This window comes from Nestor notabilis, unplaced genomic scaffold, assembly GCF_000696875.1.
Source record: "Nestor notabilis isolate BGI_N333 unplaced genomic scaffold, ASM69687v1 scaffold32004, whole genome shotgun sequence".
NCBI classification, from domain to species: Eukaryota; Metazoa; Chordata; class Aves; order Psittaciformes; family Psittacidae; genus Nestor; species Nestor notabilis.
In genome coordinates, this window is record NW_009925767.1 from 46,873 (window position 1) to 71,481 (window position 24,609).

General features: G+C 47.8%; 1 protein-coding gene across 1 annotated transcript; it reads right to left on the reverse strand.

Annotated features, from left to right (window-relative positions):
- Positions 1–5,559: 5,559 nt before the first annotated feature.
- Positions 5,560–23,363, reverse strand: BLK (BLK proto-oncogene, Src family tyrosine kinase; the record flags this gene model as incomplete). The annotated part of the gene is made up of 10 exons (XM_010013190.1): positions 5,560–5,822; positions 6,190–6,321; positions 9,069–9,219; positions 12,970–13,046; positions 13,624–13,803; positions 14,706–14,858; positions 15,337–15,486; positions 20,861–20,964; positions 22,163–22,261; positions 23,270–23,363. Coding segments are annotated over 10 exons (1,349 nt in total), but the record flags the coding sequence as incomplete, so codon positions are not given.
- Between the last annotated feature and the right edge of the window lie 1,246 nt (positions 23,364–24,609).

The following is a 24,609-nucleotide window of genomic DNA, read 5'->3' on the forward strand; positions in this document are numbered from 1 at the left end:
TGTCCCTTCTTCCCACTTTGCTGGCACTGAGCTGGAGCTCAAATGTAAGGCAGAGAGGGTGAGCTGACTGCAATTCCTTTACTTATTACCACAAGGATGTCAAGCACAGGATCCCTCATCTCCAAGAGGAGTTGGAGCCGGATTCCCTGACGCCATCTCCCAGGATCGCGAGCAGGCCAGAGAAGTTGGCTGTCCCTTCTCTCTAATGCTGAATAAGCTGCTAATTTTAACGGGGAGTGACCTTGAACAGATCAGCAGGGAAGGAAACTCTGGAGAAAAAAGGTCTGGAAGCAGCCTAGAAAAGGAGCACCCATGGCAGGTCACAGCCCGTCTCCAGTGGTGGCAATTGCAGATGTCCTGGACAGAACAGGGGGAGGGTGCAGCAAGAGCCCTGGGAGAGCAGAACAAGGAAATCAGCAGGGATGTTGTCGTGATACCTGACTCACATCACTGAGGGATGGGCAATCATCCAGACACAGCTCCAGCCCTGCTGCCTGCAGCCCAGCAGGACCAAAGGGACATATCCCACCACCCTCTCTGGAGCAGCCGTGGGCCCTGACCATACAAAGAAAACAGTTCCCTTGACCATCATTAATCATGGAGGGATTTTCTGGCTGCTGGCAGAGATTGGATGTTGCAGTGAGTGTCTGGTTGGGATGGAGAGACCTTTCCTTGGGCAGATTTGCTGGGGAGTCTGTCTCTGCTTCGCATCTCTGTGCTCTACTATCCACCCAGCCTGGCTGTGATCCATGGCCCTAACCTCTCCTTCAGTCAGAGGGTGCTCGGGACTGTCCATCCACCCTTTCCAGACCCAGCCTGGAGCTTCATCAGCCCTTGGGGATGCTCTGAACCAAGGCTCCTGTTTGGAGAAGCAAGCCTTGTCTGTAAACTAGCTGTCTGGCCAGAGAGGGGGCCCTCCTGGTGAAGAAATAGTGACTGTTCCCTTTGGTGGGGCAGCTTGGAGACCAGAGCTCAGCCTGGCAGGACACTGATGCCCTTGTTTGCTCTGCAGCATTTATCAGGGGATATTTGCTCTGCTGTATGCGGGTGGAGGAAAAACAGAGCAAGGTGAGGACTCCTCACCACCTCCTTCCCTGGGGGACCTGCCTGACCTTTTGGTGACAGCATGGCAAGCTCCAGGCACCCTGCTCTATACAGAGTGGTGGGGACACTTGGATCCTGACTTTATCACCCTGGGAGAGGTGCTGAGCTCTTGGCACATCTGTTGGTGAGGCTGTGCCTGTTCTGCTCAGGACCAAACAAGACCCTAGCCTGGGATGGCATTGTAAAAGCTTATTTCCCAGGCCATGACCTCCATACATTGCCACTTTGCTCTACACCAGACCATCCCACAGCTTCAGGGTCTGCTGAAGTATGCAGATCTCTCTCTGATGGGCAGCCTCCTTCCCAAAAAGGATACCAGCTCCTCAATTAGGCAGAGATCTGGGAATGTAATGGACTTTTCTTCTTTACCACTGCCCTGGATGAGTCCCGCGCACACAGGATTGCAGTGTGAGCCACAGTCAGGCAGATCTGGGTGTTAGTATAGCATGGGGAGAAGGAGAGGGTAGAGGAACCTTACTTGAGAGACGCTAGGTCTTTATCCCAGGGGTAGGACCATGCGCTCCCTCCTCCTCCATGCACTGCTCTTCCATCTCAGCTAATCTTCTTGTCCTGCTCTTATTTTAACCCAGATTCCTAAAGATGTTCAGGAAAGCCTATAGCGTGTGCTATGCTTAATCTTTGATTAGACATGAGAAAATCCACGTTGCTATGAATGCCTGGGTTATGGGAAAAGCCTCAGCTGGAGCTCACGCCCTACAAGACATCAGAGAAACCACCCGGTTTCCTCAGTGCTGCTGCTACCCACACCTCTCCCCTCTCACTAGTTTTCCTTTGCTTTTCCTCTTGCTCCCAACTCTCCCTGGAGCACCTGCTGATTTTTCCATGCCTGTCTCACCCCTTGGCCCTGGCTCCAAGTTTCGAGACGCACTCTCTGCTTTGCTAAGTTTTCACAGGGCACAGCTATTGTCCGGGGAAGGTTTTATGCTGCAGCCACACAGATATTTCTACATCTGCAGGGTGAGGAACTAAGAAATACCACAGAAACCTTCCCTCCAGAGCCTCAAACCACTTGCAAACAGGGTGTTACTGCAGATGAACTCAACATAAACAAAAGGTTGGACATTAGCTTCACAGCTGAAAGAGAATGGGAATGAAGTAACAGGACCAAGGCTGCATGGGAAAGACGTAGCAAAGACTGATAATAGAGGCCTGGGTCTTTCCATATGAAAATTGGAAAGATCATTCCAGTGGTCTTTGGGAAGACCACCTGGTCCCTGGGGAAGAAATGAAAAGACTGTCATGGTTGTTATGCAAGATACATATCATTAGATACCCCTTTTAATTCTGGTCTGGGCTATTCAGAGAGTTCATACTGTGTCTGTGGCAGGAATTGCCTCTTACTGTGTGAAAAACCTTGTACAGCCCGATGCCTGCACAAAATAGACATCATGTTCTTTTTGGGTAGCTTCACAGGGTCCTTGTAGCTGAGCTGTTTCCATGAGTGATAAGGTCCTTGCTACAGATCAATCAAGAATCACAAACTGAATTTGAGAGCCTGGATCACTTCTAGCACCTTTCCCTTGCCCTAAGACTCACCTGTGAGCCTCTGACTGGAGCTCACCCATGGTGAAGAGGCACCTCTTGGGCTGCCAGGTAGGTATGGGGATGAAGGGGCTCTTGCAGAGCTTGCTGGGGCCACTGGAGACATCCTGGTCCCTTGGAGTACAGTCACCTCCTGTGCTGGAGGTCACAGGAGATAGCATCCCATTTCTCACCTGGGTTTCTGTCTGAAGTCCCTGATGTGCATGTCAATGGTGGACCTTTTCTCTCCAAGCTCTGTAATGGAGCTGTGGGGTCCTTTTCTCACTGGGTTTGGTGGCTGTTGTGTGAAACCATGGCTGCTCGTGGAGCTCATGGTACCTCTCCATCCCCTGGAGAGTGAACAAAACTCAACAGATGTTTGTGCAGCATTCATAAAAAAAGCTATGGAGGCCAGTGCCGAGGATGCACAGCTTGCAGCATCTTTTCTATGTTCACCCTGGGCTTGGCTGCTTATTACTATTGGCCATAAAAATATCCATTGCCTTTCTAAACTGAGCTGCAATACTTGACTCTTTGGCCTTGGGTGATAGCGCAATGTGCTTAGCAGACACCCTGTGACTCTTCCTCCTGGTTTGTTCCAGCACAAATGATCCAGTTTTCAGTTCAATAACATTTTTCAGTTCTTACAACAGAAGTCAAGGAGTCAAATATCTTTCAACTCATCTCATTAAAAGAAAAGTGCAAATCCTGCATGGAGTTCCTGGTATATGTAAGGAAGATTTCTGATGGCTCACAGAAATGCTTAGGTGGAACCTTTATCTTCTCCCACAAGGAACAAAGCTGCCCATGGGTCTGCTGTGGAAAGCAGCTGCAGATCAGATGTGTTATGGGTGGGATAAGAAAAGAGCTCTGAGACACCAGGGGTTGATTTGCCTTCAGGTTTGGATACTTTGCGGGGCTGAAATCCCACCTCCTGAACACAGGAATTTAATGCTTTTTTCCATACCTTGAGGTTTCCCAGTAGAGCTCCAGGTTTAGTCCTGGAGGGATGCAGGTCTCCAATAGACACCCATCCACCAGCCCTGTGAAAACATCCTGGACACCCTTGGATGTCTCCACTAGATCTAGGATTTCTGAGGCTGGATGTCTCACCCAGTTTCATGTCTCCTGTGTCTGGGGTACTTGTTTACTGCTACTAAAGCCTCATTCCCTCCTCAGGAAGCAGGGAATGACATTTCCAGGATGTGCAGACCAGCCATCTCCAGAGACTTCGGCCTCCTGTGAATGCTAAACCAGCCCCCTACATGCTCTTTGTCCCAGTTGTGGGTCTGTGAAGGAGGGCTAAACAGCATTTGAAGCCAGACAAAGTGCTGTTCACGCCAACACAAGCACATTATTCCACCTGGAACACTTGAGAAGTGATGCTTGCATCACAATGTGGGATTTTGTCTCATCACAGGTGACAGACAGGGGCATTACAGCACTGAAGATCAAGTCCTTGGACTAAATGTAGCTCCCAGTAGCCCAGCTGTCCCTACACACTTGTTATGAATCTTTCCAAAGGCCAGGTTGGATGGGGCTTTGACCAACCCCGTCTAGTGGAAGGTGTTCTGCCCATGCAAGAGGTTGGAACTGGATGAGCTTTAATGTCCCGTCCAATGCAAACCATTCTATGGTTCTATGATTCTATGATTCCCACTCCTTTTCTTTCCTAGACAACAGCGTCATGTGCAGGGGAGTCTTTGTCAGATATTGGTGATGGTCAGGTATTTTTTCTGGCACCCTTTACAGAAGGACTCTAAATCTGTTTTATGGGGTAAAAATCAGCACACCAAGCATCCTGGGGAGATGTTGCTTAGTGCCATAGACTGAAGGAGAGTCCACCTGGATCCCAGCCTGGTGCTCACTCCTGTGGTCCTAACACCCCTTCAGTATGCCATCTGTGCCTTCTTTCTTCATCCTTCCCTCCCCAGACCAGTGCAGCTGCTGACTGGAGACCAGCCTGCAGCCTGATGTGGGCATTCCCACTGGAGCTGTGGGTCAGAGATGCACCAGAAACCGGCAAAGTGGCATTTGAACCCTCCTGGTGCTGGGTGGTGAGCGGAATGCTAGCATGGGGCTAGCATGATGCGCTGATGCTGCATCAGGAGCTTGTGCATTGCAGGGCTCGGCGAACCAAGGCGGGTATTTTTCGGGTTTGAGGTATTTTAATGTGTATTAGTATAGCCGTTGGGTGCAGGATTAGCGGGGAAGGAGGGACATCTCGCGGCCACACCACGAACATCTCTCCTGCCTCCGGGCTCCGGGGCCGGCGGTCGGAGATGTGCACCCGGGCATCCCCCGTTCCCGCCCCAAGGTACCACCCCAGCGCTGCCCGGGGAGCCCCATGGCCTCTCCTCTTCTCCTCCGTGGGCTGGGAATGGTCATGGGGAGCACCTGGAGCCTGGATAAAGAAGTGGGAAATGGTCGTATCCAGTTGTTTATTATTGACTTAGGGCAGAGGGGTGGCACCACCTGGAGAGATTGCTCCAGAGCTTGGTATGGCCCAAGCTGGTGCAGACCGGACATGATCCCACCCCTTGTCCTTGGCATGAAATGGGATGTAGTATTGCTACCAGTGGCATCAGAAGGAGGGGAGAGATGTGCACACCTTGTACCACCACCCCGGCCATGCTCCCCTCTTCCCAGAGCCACAGTTGCAGGGCTGAGGGGCTTTTCTGTGTGCAGGTGGGTCACAAAGGATTTTGCTGCCCTTTGTGACAGAAGCAGTGTCTGCCAAGTGGGTACAGGCAGATGAGGAAGGAGCTGTGCCAGCTCTCAGCCACCTCTTTTGTCCCCGCGATAACTACAGAGCTGGCAGCATCCACGTCCCTCATGTCCCTCCTCATTCCCCATCTCCAAATGCATTGTGGTGGCACACAGGAGGAAGGGAAAGGCCTGAACCGAGCCATCGCCAGGTGGTAGCTTTCCTCCGGGTCTGTCCCCAGGTGCTGGCAGGGTGGCGGGTTACTGCTGAGGCTCTGCCTCGTACTGCTTCTCCGTGGAGGTGTAGAAGTCCTCAAGGACCGACTGCAGGTACTCAAAAGTCGGGCGCTCCTCAGGCTTGTTTCGCCAGCATTTCAGGATGATGTTGTAGAGCTCCCCGGGGCACATGTCCGGGCAGGGCATGCGGTAGCCCCGCTCCAGGTTGCGAATCACCTCGGGGTTGGTCATCCCTGGAGGGAAACAGAGCCCAACAGGAGTTATTCATCACCCTGAGGGTGAAGCTCAGTGCTCCCAGAGTCTTACATCCAGGCTGAGCTAGAGGGGCATGAGGGACTGTAATGCTGGGCCAGAGCTGGGAACCATCCCTTCTTCAGGGTTGTGATCCCCCCTCCATCCCTCTGTCCCCTCCTTAACTCCCCTCTTTAAGTTGTACCTAGCATAGGTTCGTGGAGCTTAGGAAATGAAACCCATCATGAAGAGACAGGCGTGCATGTCTGGGCACATGTGTCTACACTGGGGCATGTGCCTCCGAGGTAAAGCAGCACTAGATACTTTGAAGACAATGCACACTCCTCCTGTATTGGCTGAACACTGTACCTGGGTAAGGGATCCTGCCGTAGGTTATGATTTCTGTCAGGAGGATCCCGAAAGACCACACGTCAGATTTGATGGTGAAAACTCCAAAGTTAATGGCCTCTGGCGCCGTCCATTTGATTGGGAATTTCGCACCTGCCCAGAGGAAGCAAAGGGAAATAGCAAGTGGAAGTACAGCATCTCCCTCTGTTCCCACAGGCATGGGCAAGCTGGTCCCTAAAACTGAGCGCTGGGTCCTGCAGGCTGTTGACTGCATCAGGGAGCTGTGGTGGGACTTACGGGAGGAACAGTGGCATTATGGAGATAACAGCACGGTTCCTTCTATTTATTTTCCTTCTGATATTTAGATGAGCTCTGAGGCAGAACTTGTTCCCTGTGAGGGTGCTGAGGCGCTGGCACAGGGTGCCCAGAGAAGCTGTGGCTGCCCCATCCCTGGCAGTGTTCAAGGCCAACTTGGACACAGGGGTTTGGAGCAACCTGCTCTAGTGGGAGGTGTCCCTGCCCGTGGCAGGGGGTTGGGACTGGGTAAACTTTAAGGTTTCATCCAATCCAAACCATTCTGTGGTTCTGCTGCCTGTCTCCTGCTTTTAATAAAAGGTCATTTCTACCTGGCATCTCTTTGCCTTTCTTGGTTCTTTTGCCATTGCAATCAGGGCTATTTCATCTTAAAATACTTTTCACATGTATATGCTTATAAACATCACTCAGTACTGATACACAGAGGCCAAACCATGAAAAAACTCAATGCCTTAGGTAACTGATAACATGAATATTAAAAAACCTCTATTTTGCAGATGAAGTTAGAGGAATCGTCAGTCTTGTAGCATCTTTGCATGTCTTGTGTGTTTAGTGATGGGATTTCAGGAATAGAGCCAGAGGGCACGATGATGGAGCGAGCCATACTTGCAGCAGCCCTTGAGCATCCATCAGCATTTATGAGAGACCTATCATTCTTTATTTGAATGATGCCATGAGGAGTCAGTGGCTTTCTGTAGCCCAAGCTATGTGTCTGTGCTTTGAGCCAATGCCTCAAGCAGCTTTATTAGAGGACAACAACAGGATTTAATTCCGTATAAAGGAAGGAGTCTGTTTTTAGGAAAAGTGCATAAACAATACAGCAAATGTAAAATTCTCCAGTTCTTAAAGCTTCATGCATCTATTAAAAACCAAAAAAGCACCTCATTTTATTTTGTACACACAGTTCTTGATATGCACGCTGTGAACAGCAATGACCATTTTGCAATGGCAATTTCAGTTCAGCTAAGGCTAAAAACCCCAAAACCCAAATCCCTTGATAAGTAGGAACTGAATGTGTTAAAGGCTGCAGAAGAAATCACATTTTTATTTGTATATATCTTTTCAGGACTGAAAGCCTAAATGTGGTGTGTGAAATAAATGCCTTTGTTCTTGCACATCATTCTCTGACAAGTAGACTGACAAGGCTCGGAAATGCAATCTGTGAAGTGAAAATTGTTCAAAGTAGATAGAGGGGCAGTTGTTTTTTCAGATTAAAGCTAGCTGGAAAAATGCTGATAGGAGCTGTTTTCTACTGGAAATGTAGTTCCTTTGGGTATGTGAACAGAATTATACTGATTTCACCAAAGCTTCTCTTAAGGATAAAAACTGCCTTAAAAAACCACAGCAATATCACAGTACTCCTTCGTGACATTTCACGAATTACATTTTCAAGCTTTTAGTACTTTGAAATAGTTCTACATATTGAAATGGGTACTGTTTGTATCACAAAGTATTTTGGGACAGCAAATGGAAAGAAAAGTTTCCCATCTTATAAGAAAAACAAAAAAATGTTTTCAATTTCCTTCCCCAGAGTATTTTTTATGGAATATTTATCTTCATCCCAACTGTAGAGGAGGACAGATTTCCAAAAGTTGAAAATCTTCTAGTAGGTGCCACTTATGCCAGACTTACTTGTTTTATTTTGATCATTTCTGCTTGTTTCCCTGATGATCTATAAGATCTCTTTGCAATGTGAATTACACTATCTCATAACTGACCTTAGAGTCAGAAGTCAGTACAGAGAAAGCACAGAGAAGAAGCTGCTATATCCAAATTAACCTGTTGTCAAATGGCTGTCAATGGACCTCTGCACCAGCCAAACCAGCTGCCACCTCTTGTGGCCATGCTCTCGTGTCCACCACCCATTCAGATACTCAGCCCCAGCAAGGGTCTCGGCCTTGCAGGTGGAGTCATAAAGAGATTTCACATTAAAATGGGAAATACCTGGGTTTGTGTGCCTTTTGTTTGTCTGGTTTGTTTTGGGTGCTCAAGGTACTCTGTTCTCATGAGAAATACCTGCCCAGCTTCAAACCTTCTCCTGTGTTTTTAAGTTGTCCCTCTGTTATGGAAGGGACCTGATCTGGGCTGGGTTTGCCTGGAACATCTGGAAACTGCTGCTAGGTCCTGATTTGTGGCTCCAGCTTCTCTGTGCAGTGCAGTGACTGAGTTACACTGCTATTTCCTTCCCTCTGGACTGACTCACTGAGAACACGTAGGCACAGGCAGCAGGTTTCATTAGTGGAGGTCAAATTTCTGCAGTAACACAACCTGAGATTCAACAGCACCAAAAAACTTTTTTCCCATTTCCTTCTGGAAACCTCACTTTTTTGTGAGGTTTTTATTGTGCCTAAAGCGCTGCTACCTCTCCTAGGGCCCAATTATTTGGCTCTCTATTTTGCTTTTCCTGCTGCCTGGGTGCTGACAATGGCAGCAATGGGGGCTTGGGTCTCATGCCAGTGGCAGTAGTGGGTGCCCTGTGCCTGGTTCCAGCCCTTGGACGCCTTGTATCTTGGCACGTCTGCATGGCAGGAGGATTAGAGATAAGGGTAATGTGCTGGTGAGGCAATGCTGGGAACGACACCCACCTTCTTGTGCCAAGTATTCGTTCTCAATGATCCTGGCGAGGCCAAAATCAGCAATTTTGCAGCAAAGTGTCTCTGAGACGAGGATGTTGGCGGCTCTCAAGTCGCGGTGGATGGAGTTCATGCGTTCGATGTATGCCATTCCCTCTGCCACCTAGGAGAGGAGGAAGAGTCCGCCTTCATCAGTCACCTTCCCATGACAAGGGACCCACCTTTACAAAAGCAGAGCATGTGTATAGGGTTGCTCACATGCCTTCATGGGCATGGACATGCATATATGCTCCATGAGTGGATGGATGGATGGATGGAAGGATGGATGGATGGATGGGTGGGTGGGTGGATGGATGGATGGATGGATGGGTGGATGGATGGATGGGTGGATGGATGGATGGATGGGTGGGTGGATGGATGGATGGGTGGGTGGATGGATGGATGGACGGACAGATAGATCAACAGACAGATAAATAAACAGGTAGACACATACATACAGAAACAAATACTGCCCATGTATGTGTGAACATGTTCAGCTCTACCAGAACACACTTGGCAACCAAAAGCTTTAAGCAGACAAGTGAAGAAGAACAGAAGCATCACTCTCTCTTTTGCTCAGAAGTTACAGCCCTGTGTTGTGTCTGCAGCAAGATGCAGAAAGTTGAAGCAAACCTGAAACCACATCACTGGATTCCTGGTTTCTGCCACAAGACTCCTCTCTCTAGTTGACATTTTAATTACAAACAGCCCTGATTAAATATGTGAATTAAAAAAAAACCTCAAAGAGCTCATCCGTCCCTCAGTTACAGTAGTGAAGTCCAGATCTAGGAGGACAACCAGATGTTTTTCAGTAGCCTTCTCTATTATTCCTCACTGTTCTGCTTTGGGGTGGGGAAGAGACCCCTGGAGATGCCTCCACAATAAAACTGGGACTGATGTTTTCTTTCCCTGTTCAGGACCCAGAACACAAAACAGTTCTCCCCTCTGATACCTGCAGGATGCATTAGAGCAGAACACCCAGATATCCATAGATATCTGACTGGGATAGACAGTATTCCAAGACAAATCTGTTGTCTTGGGCATGCGCTGCCTTCTTCAACCATCTCCAAACCTTACTTTGGGATGTTCTTGCTCCTAAGCTCATCTTGCAGTGTTCAGCTCCTTGGAGCAGGGAGCAGCCCTGTGGAGGTGCCTGGTGTGTGACAAGCTTCTATAAATGATGCCAGCAATCTTTTATTGCTGGGTACTGGGACATACAGAAAATAGAGATTTGCAAAGTTGCTCTATCAGTCGGGTCTCAGATTTGGGTTAGGCATTTATCAGGAGGGTGAGTGGATGTGTGCAACCCCTGCTAACAGTGGTTAATACCTATTAAAGATTTTATGTGTTTGTGGGTGAGAGCAGAGCAATTTTCCACTCCATACAGATTCACATCAGCATCTCGACTTACATGTGGTTTTAAACAGGATACTAACACATACTTTCCAGTGCTGCGTTTCTAACCTGTGTCAACACCCCTTCAGCGCAAGTGCTGTTTGTTTCAGTGGAAAATGGAAGAATTGATGTAATTTCCTGTCCTGATGTTAATGAGATAGTACCCTTCGATGGGCCTGTCCCAGCCCAGAGTGCTTGTGAGCATGCACCCTTGAGACTGGCCACAGGATCTAGTGCATCTGCTTAGAGATGTCTAATTTTAACTCCGACGGATGCTATTAGATCCAAAATTGCGCTCAGGAGGGTTGCGTGTCTGTTGGGCTGTGATGTCAGCCCAGCACTGCAGATTAGCAGATTGCAAAATAGCCCAAAACCTGCTTTTTTCCTCATCCTCCTCCTGGAGTTACTCAGTGAATGTTTGAATCCCTGCCCTGAGGAGGTGGTGCCAGTGGGAGGGGGAACAGTGAAAGATGTTCCTCTGATTGACACCCGTGCCTTGAGGGATGGGCAAAATCCTTCCTACCCCACGAGCTGTGGGTGGCTTTGGTGGGTTATTACATTGTTGGGGTGTGTGGGTTTGGTCTGTGTTCAACTACGTCAGGCCCAGATGATGCAAAATGCATGGAGGGATGTGAGGTGAGTGTGCAGGGTAGTGAGCGTGTCCAGAAAACCACGGAGAGGTGATGTCCATGGGTAATCACTCAACCCTAGTGATGATGCCCACTGTGGGGACTATTCGACCATTGTGGTGGGTTTCTGGCCAGCTCAGGCCATGCCATGCAATTACATTCTCAAGGCTTCAACCCTGAATTCAGAGAGGGAGTTTGGGTGCACAAGGTTGCCCTGGGACAGGTTTCTCACAGGGGTTCCTGCAGCAAGCGTGTTGTCAGACTTCTACCACCAGTACAGACAAGATCACTGGTCTCTCTCTTCCGCAGACCTGCCTGGAAATGCTTCATTACTCCACATACTCAATGCACTCACAATGTTGTGTTAAATAAATGCATGAGTACTCATAGCTTCTGCTGTCCCTGCCTCAAAAGTTGAGTGTAATGTTGGCCAACAGCGTTGCTCTGGGTCACCCCTGTGACCACAGCTGAGTGCAGATTGTTCTGGCTATGGCACTTTCCTCTTGCATCGAAATGCATCAAAACAATCTCTGGGGTAATGATCCCACCAAAACCAAGAGCTCTGTAATACAAATAGATTTGGACCATTCTGCTTATCATTAGGAATTTAAAACAAACCACAGGTTATAACTTTCAAGAGTAGGAATGAAAGAATGAGAAAGGGAGGGAGGGAGGTGGGGAGTTAAAGAAAGAGGGATGGAAGGAAGGAAAAAATTAAGGGAAAGATATTAAACAGTGAGGGTGCAGTTGGCCCTGTAACCTCTCACAGAGATAAAGCTGCAGATAAGGAAGATTTATCAGTAGCGAAAAAATCAGGCACTGAAACATCTTCCTCTACTCACTCATAGAGACGCAGAGGAAATAGAAATGGCAGATAGGGACACTGCTTTAATGCATTTAAATATTCTCATCCTGGTTAAAAGAAGAAGGAAAATCTTTTACTGCCATATAATGCTTGCTCAAATCTTAAGATTCTCCATTTTTTAACACGTTATATAATAGGTCTGTATGATGGCTGGAGCCAAGTAGACAGCCTTTACACATTGTTTGGTGCCAGACCTGCACGTCAAAATAGATGCATTCAACCGTGATGCTGATGCTTCATGGATTTTTCCCAGTATTTCTAAAATTAGCCTAACTCTGATCTGGGTGAGCCAAACTCTGCTGGCAGGAGTGGAACCAAACTTTGTCCACTGGGACCAAAGTGGAGTGATTTTGCCAATCTTATCCTTTGTGTACAACTTGTTGCCAAGATGCTGCCACTCTGGTTGTGGCTTCTCTGATTTTGACCTGTTTTAGATGCACTTTTGGACTCAAATATTACAGCGCAGGTGCAGCTGGTAACATTTACAGAGTGGGGATGCTCAGAGCGAATAAACCCTTCAAAGGTCAAAGTTTGTTCTCATAAGAAGCAATATTCTCAGATCTGGGAGTCAGAACATCCCTCATGCCTCAATCATGAGAAGGGAAGAACTGCTGAAAGCCGTCATGTCTCTACGCTGAAAGTCTCTCTGCTGAGCTCTTTCTTCCTTTTTGCTAAAAAGAGAAACAAACTTATTTCCTGCTCAGCAAGCCAGAAAAACAAACCAAACCAAGCCCAAAACTAGAAAATCAAGCCCCAGTTCTGTAGCGCTCCACTAAATTCGCCTGAGTCTGTCCAAAGGACAGCAGAGCATTGCTGAGCTGACACGCACATCAACGCAAGAGGGCTGAGAGAGAAACCCTAAGAGAGCACACCAGGAGGTGCTGTTTTTCTCCATGAAACAGACGCTCTGTCAGACTTCAGACTTGCAAGAATTTCAATAGCAAATCATGGCCTTGAGTCTGTTTCCCAGAGACTGTTCACTGACCTGAGCAGACATATCAATGAGTTTGGGGAGGTTCAGTTGGCTTCCTTCTTCTGTCTTCAAGTAATCCAGCAAACACCCTGCGAAAGAGGAGAGACTGCTGTGACTCTTCTGAGTGAGTCTGTACATTTGTTTTCTCTGGTGCTTCTCAGAATATATGTAACAAATCTGCTTGCATCCTAGAGAAGATACTAGGAATCACAATGGTGTCTGCTGGAGCATCTTCCATTAGGAAAGTTCCCAAACACAGGTGATTTCCCCCCTTTATTTTGCACAGACCTTTTGCAAACTGCTGGGCATTCATCTCTCAAAGCCTTATAGACAAGAGAGGCAAAAGAAAGGACAGTTTCACCACGAGGGGAGTAAAGATCTGAAATGAACGTCCAGGAAGAACAGTGGAGAGAAGAACTTTACTCTTCAAATGGAGCTTCATCTTCTTGTGAAGTAGCTTTTGAAATATAGACAACAAGAACCAGGTTTTCATTGCCCAGAAAGTCCCTTCCAGTACTAGAAAAACAGTTCTCAATCATTTAATCCTTCTGCTTACAGACAGGGTACAATGCCCTCCTCCCCATCCCTATTATGCATGGGAGTACCAGCCTGTTTGCTGACCTGATTTTGCAGAAACCCAACAAAAACCTCAAGGAGGGTCTTTACCATTGGCCATGTACTCTGTCACAATGTAGATTGGCTGCTTTGTGACTACTGCATATAACCGGACCAGTTTGTTATGCTGGAGCCTCTTCATCAAGTTTGCCTCTGCCAAGAAGGCATCAGGATCCATGCTGCCCTCCTTCATGGTCTTCACAGCCACCTTGATGTTGTTCTTGTAATAGCCTGCAGAGAGATAATGATGCATTGAGGAATTTTGGCCTCTCTGCAGGCTCTTTAAGGCTGCGCAACAAAGATCAGGGAGCAGAAAACCACAGCAACAGCTTTCAATCTCTCATAAAGAAACATATGGTAAAGCTGAGTGCTAGTGGGCTCGACCAGCAGGTATGAAAGGAGAAGGGAGAGACACAGCACAGCCATCAATCTGTGTGGCTTCATCGAGGATCATCCCTGATCTGGGTTGCGGATACCCATGCAATGAGGCCATCCATGCACAGTCCTTCCAGCCCTGCAAGACTCTGGGTGAAACCTCTGGGCCTCCCACTGGCTGGGTTCTCATATAATCCAAATGCCATAGAAAAAGCCAGGACTCTGCAGTCTGCCAGTAGATTCAGTCTGGTCCTGTCCACAATCTCAATTGCCAAGGCAACAGACAACCACAAAGAGGAGAGCAAAGGAAGCTGAGCTCACCCCACTTCCTCTGCCACTGATTAGCAGTGGGCAGGAAGGCATAAGGGATTCAGATCTGGGTTATAAAGTGGAACAGGGAAGCAGAAAAAGTGGGATAATGTCACCCAGGTACCCTGCTCTGTGTAACATAAAATGCTACAACCATGCCCAGGATTCCAAGGAATAACGAGAGCATGTCTCAGGAGATGAGCATACAGTTACTTCAACACCCATCACATGTATCTAGCTTGCAAAACCCTTGCTCAGACACTGATCTCTGCAAACACAACCTGTCTGGTCCTTCCCAAGAGCACGGCATCTTCTGTTGCACGTGTACACATAAAGATATGTTCATACTTTAGGATCCCCATGCCCAGACTAGTCTTGTCTTAGGGAAACAGGGCTTTCCATCTTCTCTGTTTATATTTCTTTCCTGGAATGGGGGGAATTATACTTACCCATCCATACTTCCCCAAACTGCCCACTGCCAAGTTTCTTCACAAGCTTCAGAGACTCACGTGGGATCTCCCATTCATCCTGTGCCCAGGGTCTCTGGGGAACCAGGGATATGCAGGGAGTTGTGAGGCGCTGGCACAGGCCATCCCCTTTCTCTGTGTGAGGACAAAGCACAGGATATTTTGATGGGATGGCAGAGCTGACCTCCTCCTCCATTTACCCATGCCAGGAAGAAGTCAACCCGTGTGAAACCTCTACAACCACACAAATGTTTCAGCCACAGGGATCAAGAGATGCAGAATGGACCCAGTGAAAGGAGAAAGCTCAAAGGGAGACATAGAAGAGCAAATTCTCCTGCCCAGCTAGTCCAAACCCTGCTTCCCAAGCATCCCTCCTGCATATCCCTTCAGCATTCATCTCTTTCCTGATGAAAGACACTCTCTGGTTATAGGACTGGGGTTAGAGCTGACTCTCACAATGCTCTAGGATGAAAAACACGACATGGATGCCCAAATTCTACTTGTAGAAGCACACATGGCCCATGAAAGTCAATGGAGTGATGGTGGTGGCTAGTAAGCCTGTCCTCCCTCTGCCCACATGCCCACCTTCTGCTAGGAGACAAACCCAACTTACGGCTGTAATGATGGATTAGCTCTGGCAGGCTGGAGAAAGTTGTCCTCGGGGAGATGTAGTACCCCCCACCATCTAAGGAGCGGATCCTGTAGTGTTTGATGATGTCCCCATGAGCAGAGTCGCTGTCTCTCACAGACAAGGAATAGGCACCTGGAGAACAAGCGAAAGAAAGAACTGTGAGGACAAGCAGAACCCTACTTAGGGACCAGCTACCTCCTTTACCTCCACTGCCTACAGATGCAGATACCCCTCCCAGCCCTTGTTGTTGCCTTCTCAGGGCAAGTCCTACCAGGCTACAAAGCTACAAACTTCCATCTCTCCAAGACAAGTGGAGAAGATAAAGGTTCATCAGAGCTTAACTGTGCCTGTCGAGGCTTCATTGTGTAAAACCTGCCTAGCCTGTGGCCACCAGCCCCAAGGAATCAATATGGCAATCAGTAGCACATCTTCAGCCAGAGCAATCAGGTGCTCCTCTAGGTCATGATAGTCTTGACACAGCTCCCTGTCTCCCATCTGTTAACACCATCACCTCATCTGGATGAAACAAGTGACTGCAGTCTCACCAGCCTGTAGAAACACAGGACTGACAAGGAGCTGAACCAGCCCACCAGCACAACCAGAGGTAAGGTCAAGAGATACGTATCCCTTCTCAGTGTTATCCAAGCTCCCTGTAACCCTGTTATCCACTATAACCCTTATGCCAAGGTCAGTGGTTTATCTGGGAAGTACAGAAGGGGGGTTCAGGAGAATTGTCTTGTTCAGCCATGAACTTGTGACTGTGGATAAACCACATCCAGAGATTCACATCTAGATTCATGTGCCTTTTGACCTCAAGGGAGCTACTTCACAATCTGCCACTCCAACCTGCTATTCTCTCCTTGTAATGGGTTTATAATCTAAACCACGGGGTTGGGTTTTTTGCACACAAAAACATCACTAGATGTTGCTACAGAGCAGCGGCTTCCAGCCCATGTCAGTGTAAATTTCAATGCAGTTTAGCTGGGATTCTTTTTTTTCTCTTTGTCTGGATCATATTTCTGGAGTAAGCTGTTACAAGCCTGCTGGGCTGTTAGAAGTCTAATACGTCACCTGGGTTGATAGGCTGCCTTTTTAATGTTTGAAAAGGCAAGGCTATGTATGTTAAAATGTATGTATCTGTCATGCAGGATCATAACCAGAAGTGGAGCCTTCCACAGCAACTCTGAAACCCTAATCCTGCACCCGAGGGGAAAATCTACTAAGATACAACTCTCACTTGCTCCTGCTTCTCCATTGCAGCACCAGCAGTTCCATACTCTGAGGCCGCAAACCTCTCTTTTAAAAATAACAGAAGAAAACCACCTCTGTTGCAGTGATTATAAATGTTTACAAGCAGGATTTGGGATGGTCTAAAATTCTTCCAAGCACTAGCAGTCATTTGTGGGACAGAGACCAGGCTGTGAGATAAGGTGGCATAATGTTCATGGAAGATCTGCTGGAATAAATGCAGAGCCAGGGAACCTTAAGACTGGAAGCACACCCCTTGGTGTGGTCAGATCCTTCTCAACAGAGGGTGAAACTCTTTCCTTCACCATGAATGTCAGGCAGAAGGCAGACTGAGAAGCCCTTTTGCCTCTATCAGTCCTGCAGCTGAACATCTTAGATACAGCCCTGAAGAATGTTGAATGGGCAAGAAAAAAAATCAAGGGAAGGGCAAAGGGATGGCTCATTTTTACAGCCAAAGGTCACTACACAGCTAAGGATGCCTTTTCAAGGGAGTGATCTTGGGTCCCTGGTGGGTGTAGAGAGATGCTGCTAAGGTTTGTGTCTGCAGTGTTCAGCACAAGTCCTGCTAGAGTTGATCAGCTACATTCTCACTCCCTAGCACTTGGCCCCAGAGCTCCTCTGGCTTCTCTGTGGTACCTATGTGTACCAAACTGTTACTGTTATTAACTTCTATTATTGTTGTTGAGGATGCTGATGTTATTTTAATTTCAGAGCGAATGAAATAATGTGCAGGCCAGGATGCAGCCCATCAGATCTGAGCTTCTATGGCGTAAGTCCAGGAGGGTGCTTTGCATGCCTGGGATGTGGCTTAGAGTACATGTGGGATTTTTACAAGGCAAGGCCTGGTAGAGGAAAGAGCCAAATGTGATGTGAACCCAGCTGCACTGACAACAGACAGCACTGCAGAAGGGAGGGCAGGAATTAACAACTAACACGTGTGCAAGTGGGTGTGTGGGGGCTGCGAGTCATGAGGAGAGGAGACCTGGCCTGTTTGGTGGTGTGGTTGCACCCAAAACGCCTGCTGCCCTGCTTTCCAGACCCCACTGACTCTTTAAACCCTCTTGCATCTTTCAGATGCACAGCATGCAGCAGTGACAGGAGCTCCAGACACCCTCCAGCCCAATCTATCAGCTGTCTACTCCCAACGCGAATACTTATTCTGTCATTAGGGTTAATGACTGTATTTTACCCCAAGTCAGAGTTTAGTTTGCTGGAGTGAGTGTGGTAGAGCTTTCCCTGTCATTCACGGTGGACAGCTACAGTTCCCTTGGGAGCTGCAGTCTGAAGGCAAAGCACTGCGGCTGAAAAGCTTCAATTCTCTCCTCTCCCAGGAACAGCAGCAACTGAAGAATGTTAAGTGGAGCCAGACAGATGGCAGGACTCCTAATCTCCCCCAGTGATAGCCAGGATGGCTGAAAGGAGGTCTAGCTCCTCAGCCCCAAGGGACATTCGCCTGTCCTACAGTCCTGCATTGCATCCTGGCACAGACCTGGGCTCAACACCAGCTCAGAGCAGTCTGAGCACAAACAAATCTTGCCCTGGGCAGCTCTGAGTGTCAGACCCTCCTCTTCTGGGTCTGGGATCCCTGCACCATCCTGCAAGGAGTCTCAGGTTCTTTCTTTTCAAAGGGTGGAAGGTTTTGCATGGGAAAGAACAACGGAAGATGTAAAGGGTGAGATTCAGCTTTGCATCATAGCTGGGTCTGACTCAGCCACCTAAATATGAGTGTCAGGTACTGCTTGAGGTGCTCTGGGACATCTGCATGGGCTTGGCAGATATGGTGCAAAACCACATCTCATTGGGGAGCACCTGGAGATGACCTGGAGATGGTTGCTTGTTTTGGCAACCAAATCAAGCCCCACTGGCTACGGTGGGAGCTCAGGCAAAGGCCACGTGAGGTATCTTCATTTTGATGCCTGCATCTCAGACTGAGCCCCAGCACACGGGGCATCTCCTGCTCCTATAGGTCTCATCAGGGTCTTAACTTCTTCCCTATGGGAAATGCAGGGGCTCAGCTGGATACAGTGGCTGAGCTGTGCAAGTTCCCTCCTGCTGGGAGCATGGACACAGCAGTCTTGCTGCAGGCCAGGGCTTCGTGACTCCACACAGCTTTGTGACTGTGTTCCTGCAGGTTTCAGAATGAGTATTACTTGAGGGGAAGATCTGTTTATTTTCAGTAGCTTCTCTCTGCCCATGATTTCACTGCTGGTCTGCTTCCCACACTGTCTTGACAAGGACCCATCTTCCCAGATGCTGAATGTGCCTTTCATGGCCTCTGAAAAGGATGGCTGGGAGAAAAGCCCCCAGGGTTTCAGAATTCATGTGTCTTTAATCACTAGCAAAATGAGACATTGCTTAGGGTGGGTTATGAATAGGTGCTGATTTTAGGTAGGGTGCAAAATGCATCCCACTGTGGTTGAGACCAACCAACACGAGGCAACCACCCTCTAATGCATGCAGCTAGAGGGGATACTGCCCTTAGCTCAACTCAGTACTCAGCCCTGGAGGTCAAAAGTTGCTGGTGCAAAGTGAATGAAAATATAAATTGTGGAGGAGGAAAATAGCAAGAACCTGTGGAGCTCGAAGGGCAGGCGTTGCTCTGGACATCTCATGGTGGGTCATAGGATCTTTACATTAGTAGCTTCATGGCACATTTGGAGAAGAGGGGCTTTCTTTTTTCCCCATTCTCTTTAGAAAAGAGGAAGCTGTGGTTAAGGCAGATCAAATGGTGTCACCGTGGCCACTCAGGCAGTCTAAAGCACAGGGTATTCAGATAGAAGCTGATCACACAGGATGATTCAGAGGATGAGATGTTTGAAGGAATAACAGCCATATTTTAAGACAGAATACCAAGTATCAGACCAGACATAGGTGAGACTCACATTTCTGAGCAGGGGTGATCTCCGACGATTTTGGACTAACACCAGTCTTTCATGGAGTGGAACAGGCCACATCTGCTAATGCAGCATATCACACACCTCCAGCTAAGTCTGCTTCTAGACAGCAGAGACGAGGAACTGAAGATTTTGGATAGCCTGGTTGTTTCTCCTTGAATCTCCAGACTCCACCACCTCTGTCCAAGCCCTGTGTGATCCATCCACACTCCAGAGAACTGCAGGGAATGATTTCATCCTGTGTGTGCAGCTTGTGGCCAGCAGAAGTAGGGGACAATTGTCCTGAACAAGTGTAGGGAATGGTCTGATACCATTGATGGGTGGCCTCTAGAGATGCCACAAAGACTAGGATCATGAGTGGACAGAGGTCCTCGCTCCTTCACAGACCTTCAGATACAATGCACAAGTGTCTCCTGGACTTGTGCACAGCATGTATGTTACATTTAAGTTGTAAAAGACCTTTAAGATTGTCAATTTCAACTGTAAACCTAACACTGATGCCAAGAAGGAGGGTTGCTTTCCATGAAGATTTGCAGTTTTCAGGGTTTTTAGGGAACATTCAGTTCAGGGAACATTCTAAGCATGGTGGTTGAGTCACCATCCCTAGGGCTGTTTAAAAGACATGTAGATGTGGTATTTAGGGACATGGCTTAGTGGTGGACTTGGCCGTGCTGCATGCACTGGAGGGACAACCTAAACTAGCTTCCAGACTATCTTCAAATTAACAGCACAGAACAAAGAATTGCAATTACACAGTTAATTATTATGGTTAATAACTATAACCACTGCCCAAGAGAAATTACCACAATGCTCTCTCCTCTCCACCCTCATTGAGTCATTCTTCATACGGAAGGAAAGGGGATGAATTCCACCTTTTTTGCTCCAGTCAGTCTCCTTCCGAAAGTTCTGGTTTGCATCAATTGTCCCTACTACAGACTATCAGGAAAAATGTGTTTCCTCTGGGACAATGTTCTATCAAAAGAGTTTTCCCAAAATTCTGCAATCTTCTGCTGCAAACAGGAGAAAAACTTCTTCAGGAGTGCATAAAAGAATCTCTATTTGCCAAAAAAAGTACCATTTCTTCAGTCTTTCCTGCTTATCTGTGCTCCTGCATCTCTGCCACAACCTGTGGTGGCAGGAGCCACCCTTACCACAGCCTGAACTACACACACAAGTAGCATCTTGAGCAAATCTTTGCTGTCCAAATCCCCAGCACACTTCTACAGCCCTCCTGAGCCTTGCAAGTGCTGTTCTGCTGAGCCAGATCCCAGAACCACTGACACAGCTGAACTCACAGCTCAGGTCTGAAGGGTTTGCCCAGCAGTGGCAATAATGAGGAGTTACCCTTGCTCTGTGGGTCTCACCTTTGCTGGTTTCACTCTCTCGGACAAGGAAAGAGCCGACTTTGTTACCAGAAGACAACAGCTGCCGTTCAGCATCTTTTCTGCTCAGAGCTTTAAAATACCACCTGGGAGACAGAAAAGAAAAGGCAAAATCATTGCTTAAAAAGGAAAAGATCTTAATAAAGTTCTTTCCAGTTACTTCGGGGTTTTTTTTTCTTTTTTACCATTACATTCTGAAACTGAGGGTTATTTTTGTCAGCAAATAGTTTTTTATCTGCTGGAAAGTGGCAGTAATAGACTGTTTTCAGTAGATTAATGCCAGATTTTGGTGACTTTAGGCTTGTTTCATAGCCTAGCAATTCAGCCAGAGCAGAGAGTAGATTGCACGTGCAGTACACTGTATATGAGAGTAGGGCAAGCTCAGCCAGAGCACAGCTCTGAGGCACACAGGGACCCACAGCTCACCTGAGAAGTGGGTGAGCCCTGAGCCGTGCCCAGGCAGGCTGTCTATAAAGCAGATACATGGGCTGCAGGCTGAGCATAGGTTGCCCACAGCCATTTAAATACACCCGTTGGGTACAAAGAACATTTATGTCCCAACCACATTTCTGTGTGCTGCTAAGTATTTGCTGAATTCAATGATGGTTGGGTCCCTCCAAGAGGAGATTGCAAGAGCGACTGATCGTTTATAGCTGAATGCCACAGAGGAGAATAAGTCATGGAAACAATTTCTTCTGCTGCTTGTATTATAGGCATAATAAACCCTTTTGGCTCCAGTCTTTCTTACCATCTTCTTTTCAGGAAGCCAAACATGCAGGCTGCATCTGGTCTAGTGAAATGAACAGCGCCAGGCTGTGGGTCTGGGCACTGGCACTTAGTTCTCTGCCCTGTTAAACTGTTGGCGTAGTCCCTGGCATATCTGAGACCTGAATGAAAGCATCCCCTCCCAAGGGATTCCAAATTTACATGCAGATGCCCTTTTGGAGGCTGAGGAAGTTTAACACTATGTGCGTGGGTAGACTGGCCCAGTGAGAGCACAAGATGTTTCCTGGCACCACTAATTTACCAGTGCAAACATAACCTTTATGTTCTCCCTCCAAACCCTTGTTTTCCATGGTGGGTGCAATCAACGGGACAGGAGTCTTTGCTCACTTCCCCCATAGCAACCTCACTTCCCTCCCATATGGTGCTTAAAACTTCTCCTGAACTTCTGAGCAACATCTTGCCATCCAGCCCAACAGTGACATCTTCCTGACATCCCGTATCTTGTTGAGAGACAGGCCACTGCATGAATGTTCACCATTCATAAGCTTTTGCACTTACTTTTCTTCTTCTAAACTGTCCACTTGTGCGACAAAGTTTCTGGGGATGTAGCCCTTCCTCCCGCTGCTGAGAGATTTTGCCAGCCACCAGTCCCCTTCACTGCAAAGCAAGCACGAGAAAAAGCTTGAGTGCCCACGGGGAAGTTTCATGACAAACTAGGGCTGTGGTGACAGGGTGGTTTGTGGCGTTTTGAGCACTACAAATAGACTAGGGCTCCTTAATCCACTGTACAGGTCCCTCTCAATTTCCTATGACCACCACCAAGTTGAAGGCTGTTGGTCCCTGTTGGAGGTGACAGAATGCAGAGGAAGTGCAGAGTGACCACAGATCCAAACCTCTGCTACATGCTCCATGTGAGAGGAGAGAAATCTGGGTCATCATGGAGTTATTTTGTCTCTTGCATAGGGGTGTTCTTTGCTCCTTCCTTTTTCTGCTGGATACCCCACTGCTTTGCTCTCCCATTGCTGACTCAGTCACCAGATGTGACCAAACACCATCCCTGTGCCTCAGGCTCTCCATCTTTCTGCCCCAGGGGTCCCATCCTACAGTGTCTGTTTGAGAATTGTCCCCTCTGGAGGCCATCTCACAGAGCAGTCAAGGATGGAGCAGCCCTACAGGGTGTGTTGACTGGGAGACCCAAGCCCACTTCTGCCCTGTTATGGTCCAGCCAGATGGACTGTCAGCCTTCTGTCTTGTTTGAGAAGCTGAAGTGAAACCACACACCTCTCTGGCTCGATTCTGTCCTTTCCTTTGAATACACCCAACCCACATCCTTTGCAAAAGCATGATCAGCACAAAATATGAAACAGGAGCTAGGTTATGGTTGTAGTTTATGCTACTTCTGTGACCATGGGCACCAGAAGTGAGGAAGGTCCCACAGTATCCAGGCAGGGACAATGCCCAACCCTGAAGTATCTGTAACCCATGGAAGTGTCACCTTCTTACCTTACAGAGAGAAGAGGGTACCCATAGTCACACTCTGGAGCAAAGACAGGACATATGCTCAGCTCTGGTGAGCTGCAAATTGATGTCTGACACCAAGATACCCTCTTTCCCCAGCCTCACTATGCTCATGTTTGAACCTCCCTCTGGCAGTAAATCACTTACTTGGAGAGGACTTGGAGTTTCTCCCCCTTGACCAGCTGCAGGTCACGGTCACTTGAGGCAGGAAAATCATACAGTGCAATCACAATCAGGTTATCTGTAAGAAGCAGGAGCACCATTGAACCCAGCACTATTGAATTCCCTACCAGAAGAGTGATGCATACCCTGCTGCATGACAGGGCATTTCACACACGCCCCCCACAGAAGCTGTCCCCAAAAAGCCAAGCTTTCCACCAACCCACCTTTCATGCCAACCACAGCCTCTGCTCAGGGACTAACACAGATTCACCGAAGTGTTTCCAGTGCAAGTGTTTTCAAAGCACTCCAGACACCCCTATCCACACAACGCAGTGTGTCAACAAGAGAAAAAGGTTTTGGTGGAATAAGAAGAGTCATAAATAACCTGTCAGTGTTTGGCTTGACTTTTACATGGCGGTAAATGAAAACTGCTGTAGTAACATTTCCCAGAGTGGCTCTGGGGTTTGACTCAAAAAGATGAGGCTTTCTTGATCAAAAAAGGTATAAAGTTTCTGTTATTTGAGCCCATTGCTAGGATTTAACTCTCCCTCCAGCTGCTCTAGACTCTGCCTGTATCTTGCCATCCCTTTACATCCCTTGCAGAAGTGCCACCACATTTAAGTCACGCTGCTGCTTTTGACCCAGCACCTCTACAGCACGTGGCTGTTCTGCTCAGCAGAAATTCCCACAGGGGTGGCAGATGCTCCAGGATCCCCTTCCCTCTTCCTAGCACAAGCAGGTTTGAGATGGTCCAGACCACAAAACCAGTGCTCTGTGTCTCCCAGTTCACTTGAAACCCACCTGGACCAAGGCTGTGACAAGTCTGCATCCCCATCCCCTGCTCTACCAAGCTGCTTTTACTCCATCCATGTTGGGCTGGATGGCAAAGCCTGGCACAGCAAAATGGAACTTCTCTCTCTCTCTGTGGCAAAGCTGCCACTTGGTACTTGTAAACCCACCCCAGGGCAGATCTCTGTGGGCTGGAGCTGCATCACTACATTTGCATGCCCAGGTTGTGCCAGTGCTGCTCTCCGAGAGGTTGTGCAACCATTCACATGTGCACTGTGCTCGCAGCTACTGAAGCAGAAATGAGCAGCTATTTTTGGGCAGATCAGACTTTATAAAGAGGATTGGCACATGCACATGAACACAAGAATCAAACCAAAACACAATGGTGAAAAAGAAGAAGGGGAAAAAGAAGGAGAAGAAAAAGGAGAAGAAGGAGAAAAGAAAAAGAGAAAAATAAAGAAAATAATAAAAATAAAAAAAAAATATAAATAAAAATGAAAAGAAACAGAAAAAGAAAAAAGGAAAGGAAAAAGAAA